The 21,492-nt window shown below is 49.9% G+C and overlaps 3 protein-coding genes across 3 annotated transcripts; 1 reads left to right on the top strand and 2 right to left on the bottom strand.

The window, feature by feature from the left end:
• Positions 1 to 8,492: 8,492 nt before the first annotated feature.
• Positions 8,493 to 15,433, bottom strand: CDEST_07596 (Putative B30.2/SPRY domain, P-loop containing nucleoside triphosphate hydrolase; the record flags this gene model as incomplete). The annotated part of the gene is made up of 5 exons (XM_062923755.1): positions 15,279 to 15,433; positions 14,682 to 15,219; positions 14,153 to 14,615; positions 9,106 to 14,085; positions 8,493 to 9,040 (listed from the first exon to the last, which is right to left on the bottom strand). The coding sequence occupies exons 1-5, from the start codon at positions 15,368 to 15,370 to the stop codon at positions 8,493 to 8,495; spliced, it is 6,621 nt and encodes a 2,206-aa protein (XP_062779806.1). The 5' UTR covers positions 15,371 to 15,433.
• A 391-nt stretch (positions 15,434 to 15,824) lies between these two features.
• CDEST_07595 (uncharacterized protein) lies at positions 15,825 to 16,803 on the bottom strand (the record flags this gene model as incomplete). The annotated part of the gene is made up of 1 exon (XM_062923754.1): positions 15,825 to 16,803. Exon 1 carries the CDS (start codon positions 16,773 to 16,775, stop codon positions 15,825 to 15,827), a length of 951 nt encoding a protein of 316 aa, XP_062779805.1. The 5' UTR covers positions 16,776 to 16,803.
• A 548-nt stretch (positions 16,804 to 17,351) lies between these two features.
• Positions 17,352 to 20,863, top strand: CDEST_07594 (Putative peptidase S8/S53 domain-containing protein). Its single transcript, XM_062923753.1, has 5 exons — positions 17,352 to 18,722; positions 18,798 to 19,357; positions 19,530 to 19,726; positions 19,784 to 20,105; positions 20,175 to 20,863. The coding sequence occupies exons 1-5, from the start codon at positions 17,564 to 17,566 to the stop codon at positions 20,811 to 20,813; spliced, it is 2,877 nt and encodes a 958-aa protein (XP_062779804.1). The 5' UTR covers positions 17,352 to 17,563; the 3' UTR covers positions 20,814 to 20,863.
• Positions 20,864 to 21,492: the final 629 nt, after the last annotated feature.

Raw genomic sequence — 21,492 nt, 5'->3', positions numbered from 1 at the left:
ATCCAAATATATCAGCGTCACAGTCAAAGGCTCTCCTATCTAGGCGGATCTTTCCTTTCATCTCCAAGAACCAACGTCGGAAGTTTTTACGGGTACCATCGAACTTCGGAGGGTCGGGTATCTGGTGTTTTCTTCGGAGCGCGGTTATCGGTTGAGCCTGATCAGGGGGGGTGGAGGTTGCAGTCGTTGTAGGGGTCTCGTTTGGGGTCGTTGTCGGGTGCCTAGGTGCGGCTAGGGCTTGCTGCAGCAGTCGAATCTGCTCTCCGTGGGCCTCTCGTTCGGCCGCTTGGGTGGTTCGCATCTCCTGTAGCTGGGCAGCCAGCTGACTGATCAGCTGCACCAGCTGCTGTGGATTCTCAGATGGTTCGGCATTCATATTGCCCTCCATGTCGATAGCTCCCGCAACACACTGTGTTCTCTGGGGCTCTTCCGGTCTATCCTTTGTCCCGCAACCACAACGTGGTTCTGTTGAGACTGGACGGGGTACTCCTGATCAGTCCTACTCTGATCGGGTCCACGGGTTCTGTAGCTATTTTGGTTGACGGTCCCTTTTTCAACTAAGCTACGAGGCTCTGTCCTCCAGCCTCCGCCAGACCGCTACTTCTAGAGAAAGGCTCCGACGTCCTTAATCGCGCAGACTCTGGCCGTCCTCACTAGACGAACCGACCGTCTAGTATAGAGGATCCTGGTGTTTGGGATCTGAGGATAATGTAACGGTCCAAGGCGTGTGTATTTGCAACAGGCTATGGCGACTACTACGAGTATCCTCAGATGAGGATTAGAAGGGAAGAACAACAAATCTCCGCCTCGCAGCGGCCTGATCAGGGCCATGCGGCCCATGCCGCACTGGCCATCGGATTGTCGGCATCGTGGATTCCGTGGTGGGCCTGACCCGGGGTCGCCCGTGGCCGCGATATCCAGCAAGGCCTCATACGGGCCCAGCCCGTTACAAGGAGGCGTAGCAGAAGATAGTATAACTATTAAAATAACATAATTACATAACTATACAACACCTACAACTTAGGAATAAAGTGCACAGACTAGATTGTGTAGCACTTACTTATACACAGGGGAATTATTACTTAGCTTAGCTTAAATAACTTAAGGCTAGATAAGATAGTATATCTATCTTATATAACCCTAATTCTATAGTTAGAAAGGATAGTTACAGATATCTAATCTTTAGTTTACCTTACATTTTAGTACCTATATGTATATATAAAAGTCTATTTAATACTAATTAGTAATTGCTTAGGTAATTATATAGGATTGCTTTATGTAATTATAGATTAGTAAGAGTAAAGAGATAAGAATTAATATACTAAATGTTATATATTAATAAGTTTTAATCCTACCTACTATTACCTTCTAGTAAGAACTAGGTAGATAGGTATAAAATATCTTATGCTAATTCCTTATTTCTACCTACTATTATCTTTTAGTAAGAACTAGGTACTAGAAATAAGATAACTACTACTATAGTATTATATAAAAAGAATCTCTATTATTACCTTCTAGTAAGAATTAGATAGAGACCTCTATTATATAATACCTAAAGTATATTAGAATAGGCTACGTGTACAAAAGCAGCACCTACTAAAACAACCTACCCTACTAAAACAGTTTAGCAGCGCGCAGCGCTGCTAGGCTGTTAGTAGGGCTAGGAGCAAAAGTAAGTCCTACTTCTATGCACTTAGATTGTTAAAAGTCGTATAGCAATAGATAGAAGCTTTAATTCTTAGATCTAATTTACTTAGAATAAGCAAAATAGATTATAATTAATTAAGTAAAGTCCTCTAGAAAGTGCAAGCAAAGGTGTAAAATTAATACTAATGTCTGCTAATAATAAGTCTTACTGTTTAGCTAGGCTAATTCTATCTATTATACATAATTAGATCTAAAAACCTAAAAGCTAAGTAGATCTTATAACCTTTTCCTCTTTATAACTGTAACGGGCTGGGCCCGTATGAGGCCTTGCTGGATATCGCGGCCACGGGCGACCCCGGGTCAGGCCCACCACGGAATCCACGATGCCGACAATCCGATGGCCAGTGCGGCATGGGCCGCATGGCCCTGATCAGGCCGCTGCGAGGCGGAGATTTGTTGTTCTTCCCTTCTAATCCTCATCTGAGGATACTCGTAGTAGTCGCCATAGCCTGTTGCAAATACACACGCCTTGGACCGTTACATTATCCTCAGATCCCAAACACCAGGATCCTCTATACTAGACGGTCGGTTCGTCTAGTGAGGACGGCCAGAGTCTGCGCGATTAAGGACGTCGGAGCCTTTCTCTAGAAGTAGCGGTCTGGCGGAGGCTGGAGGACAGAGCCTCGTAGCTTAGTTGAAAAAGGGACCGTCAACCAAAATAGCTACAGAACCCGTGGACCCGATCAGAGTAGGACTGATCAGGAGTACCCCGTCCAGTCTCAACAGAACCACGTTGTGGTTGCGGGACAAAGGATAGACCGGAAGAGCCCCAGAGAACACAGTGTGTTGCGGGAGCTATCGACATGGAGGGCAATATGAATGCCGAACCATCTGAGAATCCACAGCAGCTGGTGCAGCTGATCAGTCAGCTGGCTGCCCAGCTACAGGAGATGCGAACCACCCAAGCGGCCGAACGAGAGGCCCACGGAGAGCAGATTCGACTGCTGCAGCAAGCCCTAGCCGCACCTAGGCACCCGACAACGACCCCAAACGAGACCCCTACAACGACTGCAACCTCCACCCCCCCTGATCAGGCTCAACCGATAACCGCGCTCCGAAGAAAACACCAGATACCCGACCCTCCGAAGTTCGATGGTACCCGTAAAAACTTCCGACGTTGGTTCTTGGAGATGAAAGGAAAGATCCGCCTAGATAGGAGAGCCTTTGACTGTGACGCTGATATATTTGGATATATATACGCCAGGCTGGATGGTACAGCTCAAGCAATGGCGTCAGCGTACTACGCTCAGGGTGGAGCAAACGGAGAAGAGTCGCCCGACCAGTTCATGAGCTACCTGGAAAGTTGCTATGGAGACCCAAACGCCAAGGCCAGGGCACTCAGCCGACTACGAACGCTCCGCCAGAAAGAGTACGAGAGCTTTGCTGTTTTCCTCCCTAAGTTCGAGAAGGAACTGGCCGAGAGCGGAGGAGGCGAATGGGTTGACGTTGTAAGAATCAACTACCTTGAAGGAGCCTTGAATGCGACCCTACGCAGCCACCTGATCAGCGTGGCTGATATCCCGGAATCTTACCCCGAGTACACCAGGCTCTTAATGAAGATCGGATCTCGCCTAGACAACCAGTCCTCTCAGGAACGCCAAGAGAGGCAGCGACGAAGGCTGTCTACCCCTGGTCAGGCAAAGCCTAAGTCCCCTACAAGACCACCTCACGACAAGATGGACTGGGAGCCTACCAAGGTCAGTAAGACCAAGGCCCCTGACCAGGGAGGGAAGAAGAGGGACGTAAGGACCAAAGACTTCCTGTGCTATAGGTGCAGGAGGCCAGGGCACCTCGCTCGGCACTGTGAGGACGTAGAAGAGAAACCTCCGAAGGCAAAGACTAAGAAGTCGAAAGTCAAGAAGTCCAAGACTAAGCTTGTTGCCGAGAGTAGCTCGGAGGAATCGAGCGAGACGGAGTCTGACCAGACCTCAGAAGACTCGGGAAAAGAGTAACTCCTGGCGAAAAGCGCCGCCAGGAGGTAGAAGCAAGAAAGGAGTGGCGGAGTGTTAGGAAGAACATGGATAGTGAGCCCTTTTATGTTAACATCGGAATCAATAACACCCATTACACCTACGCCTTGGTGGATAACGGGTGCCTCACTTACGCCACAATCAGCGACACCTACGCTACGAAACTCCGCTTGCCGCGTATCAGCATACCACCGAGAGCCCTCGAACAGGTCAACGTCACAGTGCCTGGGGCTATAGACACCGTCACGTACGCCAGCATCGACATCGACGGGTACAAGAGACGACGATTGTTCTTTTACGTCATCCCTGATCAGGAGGACGACGTGATCCTTGGACAATCCTGGATGAAAGACGATGATGTGGTCGTCCGCCCAGCAACCAACTCCCTGCATATTGGAGTAGCAAACCACACGGTACAAGGAAGGAAACCCGGGCAGGAGGATCACCGGTTTCCTCTACAGAAGCAGGCGGCATCAGTGTTCATGGCCCTGATCAGGCGCGAGAGACGGGAAAACCCGGCGGAAGGTACCGGTATGAGAATTTTTGCCGCAAGTATCGCGGATATCGAGAAAGCCTTGGCCCCTAAGAAGAAGACGGACCCAAGAGACAAGCTCCCTAAACACTATCACCAGTTCCTTCCGGTCTTTGACCGTAATCAGGCCGAGAAGCTTCCGCCGCACAGGAAGGGGATAGACCACGAGATCCCCCTGGAAAAAGACAACAACGGCCGAGAGCATCAAGCCCCCTGGGGACCACTATACGGTATGTCCAGGGAGGAACTGATAGTGCTGCGGAAGACCCTTACCGACCTGCTGGACAAAGGGTTCATTAGAGCTAGCAGCTCCTCGGCCTCCGCCCCCGTACTTTTCGTGAAGAAGCCTGGCGGAGGCCTGAGATTCTGTGTTGACTACCGAGGTCTGAACGCAATCACGAAGAAGGATCGATACCCTCTCCCCCTGATCAGCGAGACGCTGAGGGCGGTATCACAAGCCAAGTGGTTAACAAAGCTAGACGTTATTGCAGCCTTCCATAAGATCAGGATAAAGGCAGGGGAGGAATGGAAGACTGCATTCCGCACCCGGTACGGCCTGTACGAATGGATGGTCACACCCTTCGGGTTAACTGGGGCCCCGGCGACCTTTCAGCGATACATCAATCACACGTTGAGGGACTACCTTGATGAGTTCTGTTCTGCCTATATCGACGACATTCTGATCTACTCGAGCGGATCGCTCGCAGATCACCGAAGCAAGGTTAAGAAGGTCCTGATCAGATTGCAGGAGGCAGGGTTACAGATCGATATCGACAAATGCGACTTCGAGGCAAAAAGCGTGAAATACCTCGGATTCATTGTCGAGGTAGGAAGGGGTCTAAGAGTCGACCCTGAGAAAGTCAAGGCTATACAGCTATGGGAAACGCCCCGATCAGTAAGGGGAGTCCGATCCTTTGTGGGGTTTGCCAACTATTACCGACAGTTCATACCCCAATTCTCAGCCGTCGCCCGACCCCTCACTGCCCTGACGAAGAAGGACACCCCGTTCGTATGGTCTGAAGAGTGCCAGGACGCCTTTGAGGACCTAAAGGCCCGTCTGATCAGTGCGCCGGTACTAGCGCACTGGGATCCAGAACGAAAAACCGTACTAGAGACGGATTCCTCCGGATATGTGATCGGAGGTACACTCTCTCAGTACGATGAAGAGGGTCTACTACGTCCAGTAGCGTTCTTCTCGAAGAAGAATCTCCCCGCGGAATGCAACTACCCTATTCACGACAAGGAGTTGCTTGCCATAATACGGTGCTTAGAGCACTGGGACGCAGAGCTCAGAAGCGTCCGAGAATTCACCATCGTCACAGACCACCTCAACCTTAAGTACTTTACTACAAAGCGACAACTGACCGAACGTCAAGTTAGATGGGCAGAGACACTGTCTAAGTACAACTTCACTATCCAGTATAGGCCCGGGAAGCTAGCCGTTACCCCTGACGCACTGTCGAGAAGGGAGCAGGATATGCCCCTAGGGGAAGAGGACGACAGGTTGAAAGGACGAGAGTTACAGCTGTTGAAAGAAGGACGGAAGAGCCTTCGCGTAAACCGCGCCGCAGTACTGAGCCTGGGGCCGAGGTGCCCTGATCAGACCAAGACGACCATCAGGGCCGGTTTTGTATCAAGCGGGGACGCTGATGGAGGAAGCGACGAGTCTCCTAAATGGACTGAGCCACCAGTGAACCCCTTCGAAGACGACCCTTTGAAGAGCCTGTGGGACGTTGGGTTAGAGAACAACAACCGGTACTACTTGATCAGGGACGCTGTACAGCAAGGAGCCAAACAGCTGCCCTCTACGTGGGGAATCCCTATCATGCTGTCGGAGTGCACAGTCGACGGAAAACGCCGGCTTTGCTGGAGGGACAGGATATGGGTCCCGCATTACGAGCCTTTGCGAACGCGGCTGATTCAGAGCATTCACGACTCCGTGTTATCAGGGCACCCGGGCAGAGATGTGCTTAAGTCCCTGATCAGTCGGACGTTCCACTGGCCAGGGCTGTCTCAGGACGTCCGGCAATTCACCCGCAACTGCGACGTTTGTGGACGAGGCAACGTCTGGAGAGAGAAGCGCAGAGGGCTTCTTAAACCGTTACCGATACCCGAGCGATTTTGGGCAGAGATATCGCTCGACTTTATTACCGACTTACCTACAACGAGGAAGAAGAACAAGAACCTCTTGGTTATTACGGACAGGCTGTCTAAGAACGTTATACTGGAGCCTATGTGGGAAATTTCGTCCGAAGCAACAGCGAACACTCTTGCTACTGCCTTGATCAGACACCACGGAACCCCCAGAGCAATAGTGACTGATCGAGGGACACAATTTGTCAGTCAGACGTGGAGGCGCCTGTGTCAGCTCCTCAGAATCAAACAGAGACTCTCTACAGCCTACCATCCGGAGACTGACGGAGCCACGGAGAGAGCTAACCAAGTAGTAGAGACCTACTTGCGGGCCTTCTGCTCGTATGCTCAGGATGATTGGGACGAATTGTCCCTAGTGGCAATGATGGCTATTAACAACCGACCGGCGACATCTACAGGGATGAGTCCGTTCTTTGCCACCCACGGATACGACATCGACCTGATCAGGGTGGACGAGCCATTGAGAACGGACGACAGCACCCCTATCGCGAAAGCTGAAGGATTTGTGCAGAGATTGAAGGACGCTACGGAATGGGCCCAAGCCGCCATGGCCACGGCTCAAGAGCGACAAGAACTGTACGCCAACGCGAGGCGACAGCCGTCCGATCAGTTCAAACCGGGCGACAAAGTCTGGCTCAGGTTAACGAATGTGAAATCAGACAGGCCCTCAAAGAAACTGGACTGGGTGAACGCCAAGTATACGGTTCAGGAGACAGTCGGAACACACGCGTGCAGGTTAGACACGCCGCCTGGGATACATAACGTCTTCCACGTGTCCCTCCTGCGGCATGCCGGAAACGACCCTTTTCCATCGCAGGAACAGGACGATATACAACCCGCCGCCCTTGTGTCTGGACCTGATCAGGAGTACGAGGTCCAGGAGATACTGGATAAGAAGAAGCACGGTAGGGGTTGGAAGGTCCTCGTGAAATGGACGGGTTGGGCGAAGCCGACGTGGGAACCACTCAGCCAGTTTCAGGACACAATAGCACTAGCTGAGTACGAAGAGAAACACGGCCCCCTTCGGAAGGGGAGGAGGGGGGTATTGTAACGGGCTGGGCCCGTATGAGGCCTTGCTGGATATCGCGGCCACGGGCGACCCCGGGTCAGGCCCACCACGGAATCCACGATGCCGACAATCCGATGGCCAGTGCGGCATGGGCCGCATGGCCCTGATCAGGCCGCTGCGAGGCGGAGATTTGTTGTTCTTCCCTTCTAATCCTCATCTGAGGATACTCGTAGTAGTCGCCATAGCCTGTTGCAAATACACACGCCTTGGACCGTTACACTCCTACTGTATTTAATAATAGTAAGTCTAGGATTAGAAGTTCTATGCAGTGCAACGCTTAAGGCTATAAGGCGCTACACACTAGCTTTGTATAGGATAGGTTGTTTTTATTGCTATGCATAGTGTATGTCTAGTTAAGCTAAAGATAGAATGCAGTGCTAAGTATGTAGCCTTATCTTATCCCCTTAAATAGGCTGCTAGTTAATGTGTTATTAAGAACCTTAAGCGCTGCCTTAAGATTAGGTCCTCCTACTAACATAAAAAACGCTAGCATTGCGGCTGACCTTATTTTTAGCTGTGAGAAGAATCCTTGTGGCTATAGAAGCCGTTTGAAAGTAGCACGTGTTGCAGATTTAGCGCCTTTGTTTCCCACCACAGCACCAAAGGCTGCTGAAATACTAGAATCTAATATCGATGAAATTGACCTGGTATTTGACAATTTAGCCAAGCAGTAGATAAAGTAAAGGAGGAAACAAGACGTTGGATTATAACTATTAAGAGTAAGCTTACCAGCATTAAAAGTTAAGTAAGGTGCTTATATATAGAGCAATTTTTAAAACATACGCGTCTAGTTCTACACTACGCTATTTAGCTTTAGAGAAGCCTTAGCCTTCTACTATCAATAGGGAAATGTAGGGCATCCTCTTCTCAATTTAGTTTCTATGCCTCCAACCACATAAAGTCTGTCTGTCCAAAATTTATTTTCAACTTGACTTGTGTACCGCTGTGCCCTACTGTAGGATATAGCTTGCGGAAGATGACATCACTTTTTTGGCGGCCTGCTTAGAGCTGTTAGCATGTTTTAATCGTTTCATAGTCCTGCTCAAACAAGAGAAATAACTTAAAAATAGGCTTTCTTACCAACCACTTTCCCATCTAGGGTAAAGAAATACTCTTTGCTCTCATAATCAATCCCGCAACCCACCGTGCTTGAAGAACCAAAAGGAAACCCAGTTTTATGCTCAGAGTCTTCAATGGTTTCTTCGTAGATGCCCCCATCATCTCCATGATAGCCGATTGTCCAGGGATTCCATCCAACGTGACCCTGATAGAGATAGGAATACGCGCTAGAGAGTCCAACCGAGACGAGCCCCTTTGCGGAAACAGGATCTTGGGAACTCAGTCTTGAAAGCTCGGATACTTCCTGGTCGACAGCATCCTCGCGTTGGGGAGGGTCTTCAGCGGTTGCCTCAGAATCATCAAGTACTTTTATCGGTTCAGAGTTCTCTTCGCCCTTGGAGTGCGGGATAGAATCTGGCTCGTCACGTTGCTCTCTTTGTTCCATGGCCTCGATTGAAACCTCGAAATAAGATTTCCCCACAGTTCTGGGTGGGAGAGGGTGGTCTGCGTGGATTGACATGATGCCAGACCCTTCCCCGCTCGTTTCAGCTACACACAGTCAGCTCAACACTAAACATGCAAGATAACGCTTCCTGCGAGTTTGGGGCACCTACCAAATATGACTTGCAGTCCGTCTTCTGAGATCTGGACCAGTGGCTCGGAATCACCTCCCGTTAACATCTGCGCTCCAACCATTGCTGTTGGCGTTTTTGTAAGCCTTCTAAATCGATCTTGCTGACATTCCGCAAATTGTGTCCTGGGAGCACTTTGATTCAGGAAGTGGTGAATGTTCCAGCCATCCTGATCTGTTTGATCCCCCACGTGTGCTAAAAGCGGCGACAGTTTGTTCCACAAAGAAGGATCGTCCGTCTCGGTGGCTGCTCGCAGCTCTTCCCATCCTAGATCTGCTTCCTGAAGATCAGTTGGGAGATGCTGTATGCAGGCTTTAACAAAGCCTTTATGCCGAAGGTCCTTGAAAGGAAGCCCATGTAGAAACCCAGATAGGCTGTCGCGTTCTTTTCGGCTCCATGGGTTGATTCCACGGTTGATTAAACAAACTGGAAGCGGTTCGTCATCAAATTCATATTGAAGCCTACCATCTAAACCAGCACTGGATAAGGCCAGTTGGAGCGCGTCAGAGCCGTCATGGTTTTCCTTGTCCAGCAACGATGAGGAGCTGTCGTATTCAAGTAGAATGATAACGCTTCTTGTCTGGTTCAATGAAACGGCCAACCAATAGGCGTCCTCGATTTCCTGGTCCTCCCATCTGAACTGGGAGGCTCGCGGAGCCTCTCCGCTGAGAATCAGTCTGAGGTTGTCCGGTTGCCTTGCTGTTACCGCCAGAGTGAGACAGGACGAACCGTCATCGGTCTTAGCTGTGTAATCTGCTCCCTTGTCGAGTAGAAGCTGGAAAATTTCGCTGCTGGAATTTTCAGCCGCGACGTGGATATACGAGTAGTCCTGCCTTTTGACGTGAATTTGGACAGGGCATTTCCCTTGGTGATCTAAGATAGCTCGAGTGATATCGAGCAGGCTGTCTTTAAGAGCGAAATAAAACGGAGTGTTTCCCTTTTTGTCTTCGACGTTGGGGTCGGCGTCTGCTTCAAGGAGAAGCTGAACTTGCTCGAGCCGATTCCAAAACACCGCAAGATGAAGAGGTGTCCATCCATCCGTGTCTTGAAGATTGACTTCTGTTCCTAAGGACAAGACGAATTTCAGGCACTCGGTGCTTTCGTTTCTAGTGGCGGCGTGTAGCAATGACCATCTTCTGCCGTCGGTGTACGTGTTGCAATCAGCGTTGAATTCGACAAGAGTCTCAGAGGCTGCGACGTGGCCGTCGTAAATGGCACAGAAAAGCGGCGTTTCCCCGTTGAAGCCTCGCGCATCAACAGGGGCGCCTTTTTCGAGCAGCATACGAACGGCAGCGTTAGAGCCGTTCGTCGCTGCGCCGTGCAACGGCATATCGCCGTCTTCATTGACCTTTTGAGTATCGGCGTCGTACTTGAGAAGCTGTCGGATGTTGTCAATCTTGCCAAGCGCTGCCGCTACATGCAATGGTGTTTGATCCCAAGGCCCAGCGGAGTTGACGTTCAATCCAGACTCGATCAGAAGGGATATAATCTCAGGCGAGTCTCGTTCGGAGGCGAGGTGTAACAGCGTTTGACCATCCTTAAGATTCTTCTTGTGAACTGAATCTGCAGAGTCTTTGATGAAGAACTTGAGGATGTCGGCGGCAGAGCATTTCACTGCGTGCTTCATGTCTGCCAAAGAATCTTTTTCGTTCGGCCTACTGCCAAGTTTGTAAAGATCTTCAACCATTTGGAGATCTTTCCAATTTATGGCGTGGTATACAGCCCGTTTGCCACCGTCATCATCAGAATCGTCATCATCGTCAGCATGGTGAACATTAGCACCTGCCTTTAACAGGAGTTGTGCTGAACGGCGGTTTCTTTTGCTTGTCGCTATATGTAGAGGTGTCTGGCCAAGAGAATCGGCAGCGTTGACTTCGGCATTTGCGTCCAGGAGGAGCTTGACTACCTCAGGAAAAGCAGTGGCAAAATGAAGCGGAGTCTTCTCGGAAATTGTACGAGCGTCCACAAATGCGTGATGCTTGAGTAGCAGGTTCACAATCTGCTCATTCCCGCTCTTAGCTGCTCTGTGAAGAGGGGTGAATCGCTCTAAGTCCCGCCCATCGATGTTTGTCTCGTCGGCCTCCGCAGAAGCTTGGTCGAGAAGCGCCTCTGTAACCTCAAGCATCCCAGCCATCGCAGCATGGTGCAGTGGTGTCAGGCGTTTAGCATCTTGCAAGTTTGCGTTTGCTCCGCACCGGAGCAACGTACGCACAACATCACTATGACCTCGACCGGCGGCTTCAGAGATCGGCCTCCTAGTTGCATCTTCCGGTCCGTTGACGGAAACGCCCTCCCGGATAAGGTACTGGACCATGAGCATCTGACCTGTGCTGGCTGCTTCTAAGAGCAGTCGATCTCCGTCCTCCAACCTTTTAGGGAATATCATCCTCAAGGTGGCTAGGTGGCCGTGTTTGGAAGCCAGCACTGCAGCACGTATCCTGGTATCATCCTCATATGCACCAGCCTCAACGCAAGCCTCAACAAGGACTTGACAGACGTGCTTGAAGCCTCTTTCTGTGGCGTGATGAAGAGCCACAAACCCTTTGTTGTCCCTTGCATTGATCATCGCCGCCAGCTGACCGATCTTCCTGGAAGCACTAAGTATGATCTCAGTCATTTCAATGCTCCCAGAACATGCAGCAAGATGCAATGGAGTGCACCCTACTTCGTCTTTGGAAAGTATCAAGCTGACATCCTTGTTGACAAAGTCTCCGACAATCAGCGGGCAATACTGGATTGCATAATGCAGTGCTGTCTTGCCAATCTGGTCAGCAATGGCAAGTTGCGCTCCAGCGGCAATTAGCTGTTTTGCAAAATCAATATTTCCCATTCTCACTGCAATGATTAAGGCCGTTTGGTGGTTATTATCCAAGAGATCAATAAAACCAGCGGTCTTGGATGTGTCCTTGTCCAGAATCAGACAAGCGATATCCACGCAGCCGCTGACAGCCGCTGCATGGAGAATGGACCGCCCCTCCAGAATGGAATCCACGGGGAGCTCGTAATGATAGAAGAGAAGTTGAAAGATATCAAGACTCCCTGCCAAAGCTGCTCGATGTAGAGGGAAGAGGGTTCTGAACCATTCAGGGTCATGTTGAAACAATCTGTCGACAACACGCTTGTCGTTACTTGAAATTGCACATTCAAATCCAATACCGATCTTGTCTCCCCAGAGAATGATCTCATGTTCCAGGTAGCCACGTCGAATATGAGCCACTTCCAGGGTGTTGTCCTTTTCTTGGTCGTCGAGAAGTGCGCGGACAACGGACTCGAGCCCAACGAACCCAGCCATGCGAGCAGGCGATAGCTGAGCTTTTTCTAGAGAACTGGCCGAGAAGTACTGTTCTAGAAGTCGAGTCGCGAATTGAGTGTCGCCTTCCGGGGCTTCGGTTGTCGACCTTATGCTTGCGTCCGCACCAAACAACAGATGTAGCTCAAACCACTTTCGAGACACCTCTGGCATCCGGAAGAATTCAATGACGGCGTCTTGGAGCGGTTCGTCTTCATTCTTGGCGGCAATAAAGTGAGTTGGCCATAGTCGACAAGCATAGTCCAGGAACTCCAGAACCGAGTCTCCGGCCTCCACGTGTGACCATGTATGACGACGTGACGCCAAGGCCAAGCATTTGTCCCACATTTCCGGAGCACCGTTGTCGAGGATTACCTTCAGATAGTGCAGGCAAAGCTTTGCAAGCATGCCATGGCTTTCGGGCTGAAGGTCTCCGCCCGGCTCACCGTTGAGAAAAGCTTTGGCAACTGGCGGACTGGCGATGCGGGCGTAACGGGCTTGAATGGCTACAAGGCCGCCCAAGTGGGTCCGAATGTCTCTCTCCATATCCATGGAGACAGTTCTCTGAATGTCAGACATGTTTGAGTGACTCAGGTTGATCGCAACGGCGACTGCAAGCTCTTCGATGTGTAAGGGGCGGGCTGCTAAAAGAATCCACGACAGGGTCGATTTTGCCCAGAAGACAATAGACGGCGCCCTGGAATTGAGCCGTTCAAGCAGTTTTCCATACAGTTGTCTCTGGTCTACTGGACCCTTGTCTATGCTCTCTTCGATACTTTGTATGGAGCTGATGCCGGACTTTTGGAGCACATATTCAAGGTAGGCAGTGACGGCGGAGAAAGAGCCGTCGAAAGCTGAAGCCGACTGCGTGACCTTACTCTCCACACGCTCCGCGAGTCGTTCGCTGATGAAAGTTGAGCCGTAATCAAAATCAAGCAATTGCCTTGTTTTGTCTCGGATCAAAATGGTGCGGCAGCGCTGGTTCTCCTCGCCCAGGTTGAATTCGTAGCGCTTCGTCGAGTTCAAGCTCTCGTCCGGGTTGCGGCTTTTGATGAGAAAGGTGCAGGTGCTAGCCGAAGGTGACGCCGCCAACCTCTCTCGCATTCGCAGCCAAAAGTCTTGCACCGGCGCTTCCCAAGCGTCGAGATCATATACAACAATCAGAAAGTCCATCGCTTGGCAGTGGAGAAACATGGAGGACAGAAGAGTCTCGAGACTCGCTTCTGTCAACACATTTTGTCTGTTGATCTCAGCCATCAGAGATCGGACTGGCTGGAAGAGGGAGGGTCTCTGCGAGAGCAGCTGATGGATGCAGGAGACCAAGACTGAGTATAGAGTTGGCCGACGCCCTCCTGATGAGTTTGTCTGGTAATCGACAGTGACTACCGACCACTGTTCCCGGAATTTCTGAGAGATAAACTGGACAAGCGTGGATTTGCCGGAACACGGTGGGCCGTAGATGTTTATCAACCCCCCCCGCATCTGCTCCCAACATAATTTATCTGTTACTGATCGGTAGATGGTATCCAGATTGTTGAAATCGGTGGGCCTATCTATGTTCGGGCCTTCATACAAGATCCATCTGGAAGGGGACAGCAACTGGAGCGCGTCAAAATACGTCTCGACGTTGTCGCCGGTGGCCGAGACAACGGCACAATGCGAGTCAGAGGTTTCTGGCCGTGCCGTACCGTCTGTTAGAAAAGATCCCAAGATGCCAAAAGGTGAAAAGGGTTTACACACCAAGACGGCTCCAAAGGACCTCGAGGGGCGCGAAATGCTCGCGTAGCAGCTCCAGTTCCCCCAAGTCGTCGACAGAGCAGATTGCGAGCCCATTCTGAGATCCACGTTTAGGCCAACGAATCACCGTTTTTGATGCTGAAGGCTTTTCGAGATGTTCGAGGGAGTCATCCACGCCTTGCACGAAATCACTCGTTGAGTATTTCGCCGCAAATCTGTAAAAGCTGTGCGAGAGTTGGGATACAGACTCAACGAGGCCAGAGAGAAGTTGCGAGAACCTTCCCGTATCTTTGATATCTGTCACCTCCAGCAAGTTGGCTAGGACGTGCTCCCATGTGAGCTGGGTTGACGAACGGTCTGCTGCAGAGTGCTGGTTCGGGCCGTGGGGAGTAGCAAAGAACAACAGCCTGGTGACGTTTGACGCGACATCGTAGAATCGAGGGGCCGTGTTCGCGATGACAATGGCCTCCGTTCAATCTTAGCACATGTTCTCAAAGTGGACTTATGGTAAATAGAGAGAGGGGGGAAATACTTGTTTGATCACGATTCCACCGAGGCCGTAGCCAGCCAGAACTATCTTGTTTCCGCCCTCCCCCGCCTTCGGCGCGTGGCGGTGTATCCGATCTAGGAGGTCAAGCGCTTCTTTCTCGATCCAAGATCGCGAGTATGACAGGTCATATAAGCTTGTCGTAGACTTTGCGTCGTCGTCGTCGTCGTCGTCGATGACCTCGTGATCATTTGCCTGTCTTGCAGACTCTCCCGCTCCGAGCTCATGACTACCACCCCCAGCATGGCGGTACGTATCGCCTGCCTCAGGATGAGAAGCCGTATCAGTGTTATCGCCTCCGTCTCCTCGCAGATCGGTATTTGACCTTCTCTTGTCGTAGGCTCCCGGCTCGATGTTGCCCCCATCCTCATCCGCTTGAGTTCGCGGCCTGCCCGCGGCGTCGTAACGATAGATATTGTGTTTCCTCACTAGTGCCTCGGGAACAAGACTTGGAATCGTTTCGATCAGTGGCCTTGTTTTGGAATCGGTCTCTGGCTGGTCCGGGAAGCCCACAAGATAAATCCTAAGAAAGGCAGTTAGCCCAATTGCAGTCTCGTTTTTAATGACTTCGTTAGTATTTACCTGAAAGCTTTGGGAGGAGCTCTGAGAGCTCTGGGAGCTGTATCCCCGGTCTCTGGAGTCCCATGGCTCACAATATGGTCACTACTATCCATTTCGGTTATGTCTGCAATTTTTTAATGTGTGTTGGGTTGTCTGAAGCCGTATCCCGATTTCTCTATGTCATAGTGGAAAGGGGATGTGAAAAAGACACTACACACATAGCAAGGGCAGCATCGGAGACTTGCTTTCCTCATCAGCGATCAGGCTCGTCATTCATGCCCGATCATGTTGATGCAGGTATGCGAAAAGGTGCAGGGTCAGAAAGTCAGATGTGATCCAACTTGCAGAAAGATGCATGCCAGCCTGCCGCGACCACACCCTCTCGAGCACGAGGCAGGGGTTAAAACTTGAAATGATAGCATGACCTACAAGCAGATTACGTGCTTCATTGAAATGTTGCAGGAAACCATGGGAGATTACGTGTAATATATGCTTGGCAGCATCAAATTGAGTTGTGAATATTGGTTTCTCGATTAGTTCCATGCCACGAAGTACATTCGGAGCGAGTTACACAGGGTTTGCGAGAACCGTTATTCCCTGCATAACCGCCAGGCTCTCGATCGAGACACCCCCCAGGTTGCAATCATCAATTTCCTCCTCCAATTGTGTTTCCAATGCGCCCAAAAGCGTCTTCGGCCGTAGGTATTGGATTCCGGGACTGAAAATGATCGGGTCATTGACAGGGGATCCGCCGAAAACTTCACGGGCTCCCTTTACTGCATTGTACGCAAAATGTGCGTCAGCCTTCATTATGACGGTGCCCGTGAAAGTATCTTCTGGAGACTGACGCCTCAGTAGTACGGCTGCTCGAAAGTCGGTCACGATACCAGACGAAGTCATTTTGCTTTCGTTGAGGGTAAGGTGTATGGCGTTGTTTCGCCCATATTCGCGGATGTTAGTGTCGAGGATGATGGACCCGGTCAAGCTCGCGTTATTGACGGGCCTCTTGTAGCCGATCTTTCGCCCCCATCTTCGCAGTGCCTGACCACCCCCTTGAACGCCAACACCTCCTGTCACACTAAGTCCAGCCTCGCCGCCGCTGCTCTCCTCGACTTCGACCTCTAACGGCTCTCCAAGTGTGAAGCTACCATTAGGCCACAGAGCCACAACTTCAGGGTCGTTTCTCGGCTGCTTTCCTTCGTCTTGGAATGTAATGGTTATCTCTGCCTTCTTGAAACGCCGATCCTCATCAATGCCGTGAAAGCGGAATCCGAAGATGATCAGCGTTGCTGGACCAGTGCCGCTTTTTATGTACCCATGAATGATGCGATCTATCCGCGCCTGAAGCAGCAGGCCTAGGCAGCAATCATCGACAACATCTGGGCGCTGGATCTCGTGGCCGTCGTTCCTGCGGTGGAAGTTGCGACCTGCGTCTGTCGTGTCGAGTTGGAAGTCCCAAGAGAATGGGTCTTGAATCTCGTCTACTTGCATGCTGGGGAAGAAGACAAATGGCAGCATTAAGTTTGATGTTGACGAAACAGATATATCCGAGGCATCGCAAGAATGAGAACTTCTGAAAGGCTTCTGACCGGAGTTTTATACTCGATAGAGCTTGTGTATGGTACAGCAATCAGATGTGTCAGCGAGTACGTACTCGTGAGTGATTTAATATAGTAGTGTGTTCGTACGTAAGTATGTACTATCACTATATGCCCTGCAGTTCTTTTATCGCGTGCCTCAACCCCCCCTGTCGACATGAACGGGTTTGGCGAAGACCGATGCGAAGTGAGCACACGTGAGGGAGACTTTGCACGAGAGCCTGCTTCTGCCCTACTTCCCCTCTCCCAGCATATCATCCATCAGAGACACCCCTCTCTTACCAAAGCCCCAGCATAGCCCGCTTCATGGCATGGCCGAATTGATGTGCTTGCTGGGTCACATTGCAGAGGGTTGCACACCATCTCAGGGTTGCACATCACCTCAATCAGGTATTCTGCCTGAATATTGCTGGCCGGCTGTTGTGAGAATGATATATTCCGTCCATCCACCCCCACCCATGACGATCATCGTTTGTGGAACACGTATGATCTCTCCGTTACGACTACACCCCAATACTCCCAACCTTCCTCTTTGATCTAGGAGAGAGTCCACTCTGCATCCTAGTGTTGGTTATCTATTACGAATTTACGGCGAGCATTCCGCCGCCACTTATCTCACGCGTTTTCCACTCGCGGCCCTTCTTAGAACTTGAAGACCGACACAGAACTCACGCCTTACTCTTCTCTCTTTTGGCAACCATTTCCACAATGACAGCTGCTGCAGTTACGGGAGGCGACCCGGCAAAGAGATTGAATGAAGTGGGTCGTGGGAAAGCTGTCGGTGACAGGGTACGCAGTCATGGGCGGCCTGTCACCGAGGACGTCTCGGTCGAAGAGGCACACAAGAAGCTCCTCCAAGCATGGATTAACGACACCAAGTCCGGCGATGAGTATAAACGAATGTTTGAGAAGCGACTCAAGAAGAACGATGATGGGCAGAATATTATCCACCGCGCCATCATGAAGTTCAAAAAGGAACCGAACGTCGTCTCCCATTCCGTCCTCCACGAGATTGAGTCATTGGTTGTGGAGCATCCTGAATTCTTCATTGCAGATGACGAATACGAAAGACGACCGATGATTGAGGCTGCCAAACATCACATCGTCATGTTGTTTCGGGTAATCGACCTGCTCATCCCGAAAAATCTGCTCGCTGAGATCGACAAGGTGTGCAAGGGAGACAAGGTGAAATGCCCACTCCACAAGGTTTCCAACTTACGCCGGGACCAATGTCGCCGAATCGTGGGTTCGGAGTATGATCCGAAGGTTGATTTACCTGCGGACCAAGACCAGTGCCTCCACAACCAGATTGACGTACAAAAGCTTGTCGATAAAGACAAACAGCTCAGGGAACATCTCGAGTTCGTTTTGAAGTCCGAGAACGCGCGACTTTGTCTCGAGTCGCTGCTGAACCAAAACAAATTCGACCCGGGACAAAATACCAGAGACCTAGTTCTACCTGTCACGGGCTTTAAGGCTCTTCTTGAACTTTGTCCGGATGAACTGTTCAGCCGACAACCCAAAGGCGCCAAAGAATCCACCCCATTGCAGAGAGCGGTCAAGTTATACGAAGCCCAGAACATTGATTATGATCTGCTACTCTCAATAATCCGGGCCCTAATCGACAGGCACCCGGAGTCTATTTTCATCAAGGATTCGAGTGATAGAAATGCGTATCGACTACTGAAAGAGACGCCACGGATGAAGGCTGCCCAGAACATCAGCTCTCGAGCTCAAGCCGAGGACTTGTTGAAGAGAAAATGTATCAGCTTTCCGGCGAACAGTTCAACCCAGCCTTTGTCCTGGAGAGATGAAGAGAAAATGTGGTTGAAAAAGTCGGACTTCCTCTACTGGGATGCGGAAACAGGTGTGTGATTTCTACGAGACTATGTCTGTGTCGTGCAAGGGCTTCAGAGAATGACTAAGCCAAAACCTTCGACAGAGCACCAATTCTATCTGAATCTCACTGGTGAATCCGAAACACTCAACAGATCGTACATCGAAACCATACAGGATGAATCCGGCATTCGCTTTGAGACAGTTTTGGCCTTCGTCAAGCTGCCGTACTGGAAAGCCCAGGAAGAGACAAGGACGGCGGACGAGGTGACAGCACCGGGGGCTGGTCAAAACCTCAGCCCTAACTTGCCAAGCAGAGATGAGGGTCACAAGGCGCAAGACCATGAGGCCAACCCTTACCCAGCTATCTTTGATTGGCTCTGGGCCAAAGGAGTACGCAAGATTTTCACCCTCGATGTCGATGACGATGGGCCGGAGCCTCATACCAACGCTGCCATCCGAAAAGCATTGATCGGTGAGGACTCAGGAAGCAAGACTGCACGCGACTTCCGCGTTGAGGTGTGGAAGTGGAAGAAGTTCGACATTTGCGCCGAGACGGTGGCAATTTCCGCCTCTCGAGCCAAAGAGATTCATCTGTATTCCCATGGGAATATTGCGGTCTTAAGGGGATGGGCAACAAGTGTAGGGCTTGCTCAACTAAACAAGGTGAACCGGGTCCAACAGAAAATTTCTCCTTTCCGTGTAAGTCTTGCTAACGATGAAGTAGTTGCAAAGGCTGTTCGTTGAGATACATCCAAAAGTAAGTGGCCCTCATGTTACGTACACGGGTATGTCAGAACACAAGATATGAGTAGACTGTTGACTTGTGTGTGTAAAGAACTTGGATGATGAAATGGATTGCAAGGAATATGAAAAAGAGTTTAAAAAAACACTCTTAGAGAATATCCCACGATTGCAACTAGGAAGCATCAAGATCACGAACCATGGCTTCCGACGAAGCAACGAATCTGACGCAGATCGCAACCGACGTAATAACGGCATAGAGACAACAAGGTCCCACAGTCTGGAGAAGACGTAGGCTTCTACTTCGATGTTGTGTCCAAGAGAATTTCATGCTGACAAGTTGCGCAGGCTTGACACGAACCAGTGGATCGGCCAATTGAAGAATTTTAAGAGCTTCGTGTGGAACCTCCCAATTGACGACACCAAGAAACCCCGCATCAAAGTCGCCCTCCTGGACGATGGTGCTAAGTTGACGGCACTGCACGGCAAACAACAAGGTCGATCATTTCACAAGGACAAGGAAGAATTCTTCGTCGGGCCATGTGAGCATGGTACTGCCATGGCGCGCTGTATCAGAGAGGTCTGCCCCAGGGCCGAACTCTACATTGCTCGCCTCGACGACTCGAGAAAGGTCGAGAATCAGAGGTTTACCATCGAATCTTGCTGCCAGGTGAGGCTCCCACAACCCCCATCGTTCTCACCCAAACCTACAGTAACAGCCCGCTGAACATCAGTCCAGGCACTTCAATGGGCCTTAGACATGAAAGTCGACATCATTTCCATTAGTTGGACATTCACCAAGAAGGGAAACGCCAACGATTCCTACGAGAAGAAGTTCGAAGACCTTGTGAAGAAGGCTGCCCTGGAGAAGAATATCATTATTTTCGGGTCCCTCCCAGACCAAGCCAACGTAAAAACTCAGGCCTTCGCCCCAGTCGGCCTCGACGAAGTCATCAAAATCGGCGCAGCCACCATCTATGGCGAGGGTTCCCGCCAGAATTTATACGCCGGGCCCGACTTTCTTCTCCCGGGGGAAAACCTCCCAAGTTCCACCGGCGGGCTGGTCAGTGGCAGCTCGTATGCCACGGCATACGCCTCAGGGTTGGCAGCCATTGTCTTGTACTGCATCAAAGCGTTTGAAGCCATCGGGGAGTATGATGAAGACGAGGATATATTGAAAGCTTGGAGTTTGGCTAAGAAACGGGACGGTATGAAGGCTATCTTCAAAACACTCAGTGGAAAATCTCCCGAGTACCATTCGGATAGCGGTCTTTTCGTCAGGCCGTACCACATATTCGGGCAAGAGTTTGAAAAGTCCCCATCATCCATTCTAAGAAGCATTATCCAAAAGACGGTCCTAAGGACTTATGTTCCTTAGGTTCTCTAGAGGTTAATGTTATGTGTTAGGCTAAGGTAACTACATCTAGAAGCAACTATCTTAATTATTAGATCGCCTTAAGTTAGTAAAACTGTGTATCATATAAGAAGAGCGCTATTAATATAGGAAATTAGGGGAAAGAGAGCCTTAGTATAGAGTGCTTATTATCTATTAGTCCTTCTTATCTATATATAACCTTCTTTAGTTCTTTTATTCTAAAGAGTTGCTTATAACCTTATTTCTTATTTATATAAATGCTATACTACTTACGCTCTACCTAGCCTAATAGAGCTGTATTACCTATAGCCTATTAGGTTCTAATAGTAAGAAACTAGTTTTATAAAATAAGTTCTTAAGATTCCTTTTTACCTTAAGGTAAGAGACTAGTTTTATAGTATAAGTTCTTAAGATTCCTACTTACTTTAGGGTAAGAGACTAGGTTTATAAGATAAGTTCCTAAGATTTCTGCTTACCTTAAGGTAAGAGACTAGTTTCCTAAAAACTTTTCAAATATCTCTAGTTCTTACTTTATACTATAAGGGTAATTATATAGGAATTAATATACAGGCATAAAGAATTAATACATAGGCATAACTCTTATCTAGGCATAAAAATTCCCTTCTGTAATTAGCTAAAAGCTTTTCTATTAGCTTACCTAAATTCTGCTAAAAGCTCTTAA

Source organism: Colletotrichum destructivum, chromosome 4 (assembly GCF_034447905.1).
Source record: "Colletotrichum destructivum chromosome 4, complete sequence".
Classification (NCBI taxonomy): domain Eukaryota; kingdom Fungi; phylum Ascomycota; class Sordariomycetes; order Glomerellales; family Glomerellaceae; genus Colletotrichum; species Colletotrichum destructivum.
Note: the sequence above shows the minus strand (reverse complement) of the source record. Positions and strands in the feature narration are given on the sequence as shown.

What these genes read in the sequence shown, in the direction of transcription:
- CDEST_07594 (XM_062923753.1), top strand. Translation starts at nt 17,564, where the DNA reads ATGACAGCTGCTGCAGTTACGGGAGGCGACCCGGCAAAGAGATTGAAT. An exon ending in GGCTTGCTCAACTAAACAAG is followed by an intron (nt 19,358 to 19,529) that starts GTGAACCGGGTC and finishes GTGTGTGTAAAG; the next exon opens with AACTTGGATGATGAAATGGA. An exon ending in CCATCGAATCTTGCTGCCAG is followed by an intron (nt 20,106 to 20,174) that starts GTGAGGCTCCCA and finishes ACATCAGTCCAG; the next exon opens with GCACTTCAATGGGCCTTAGA.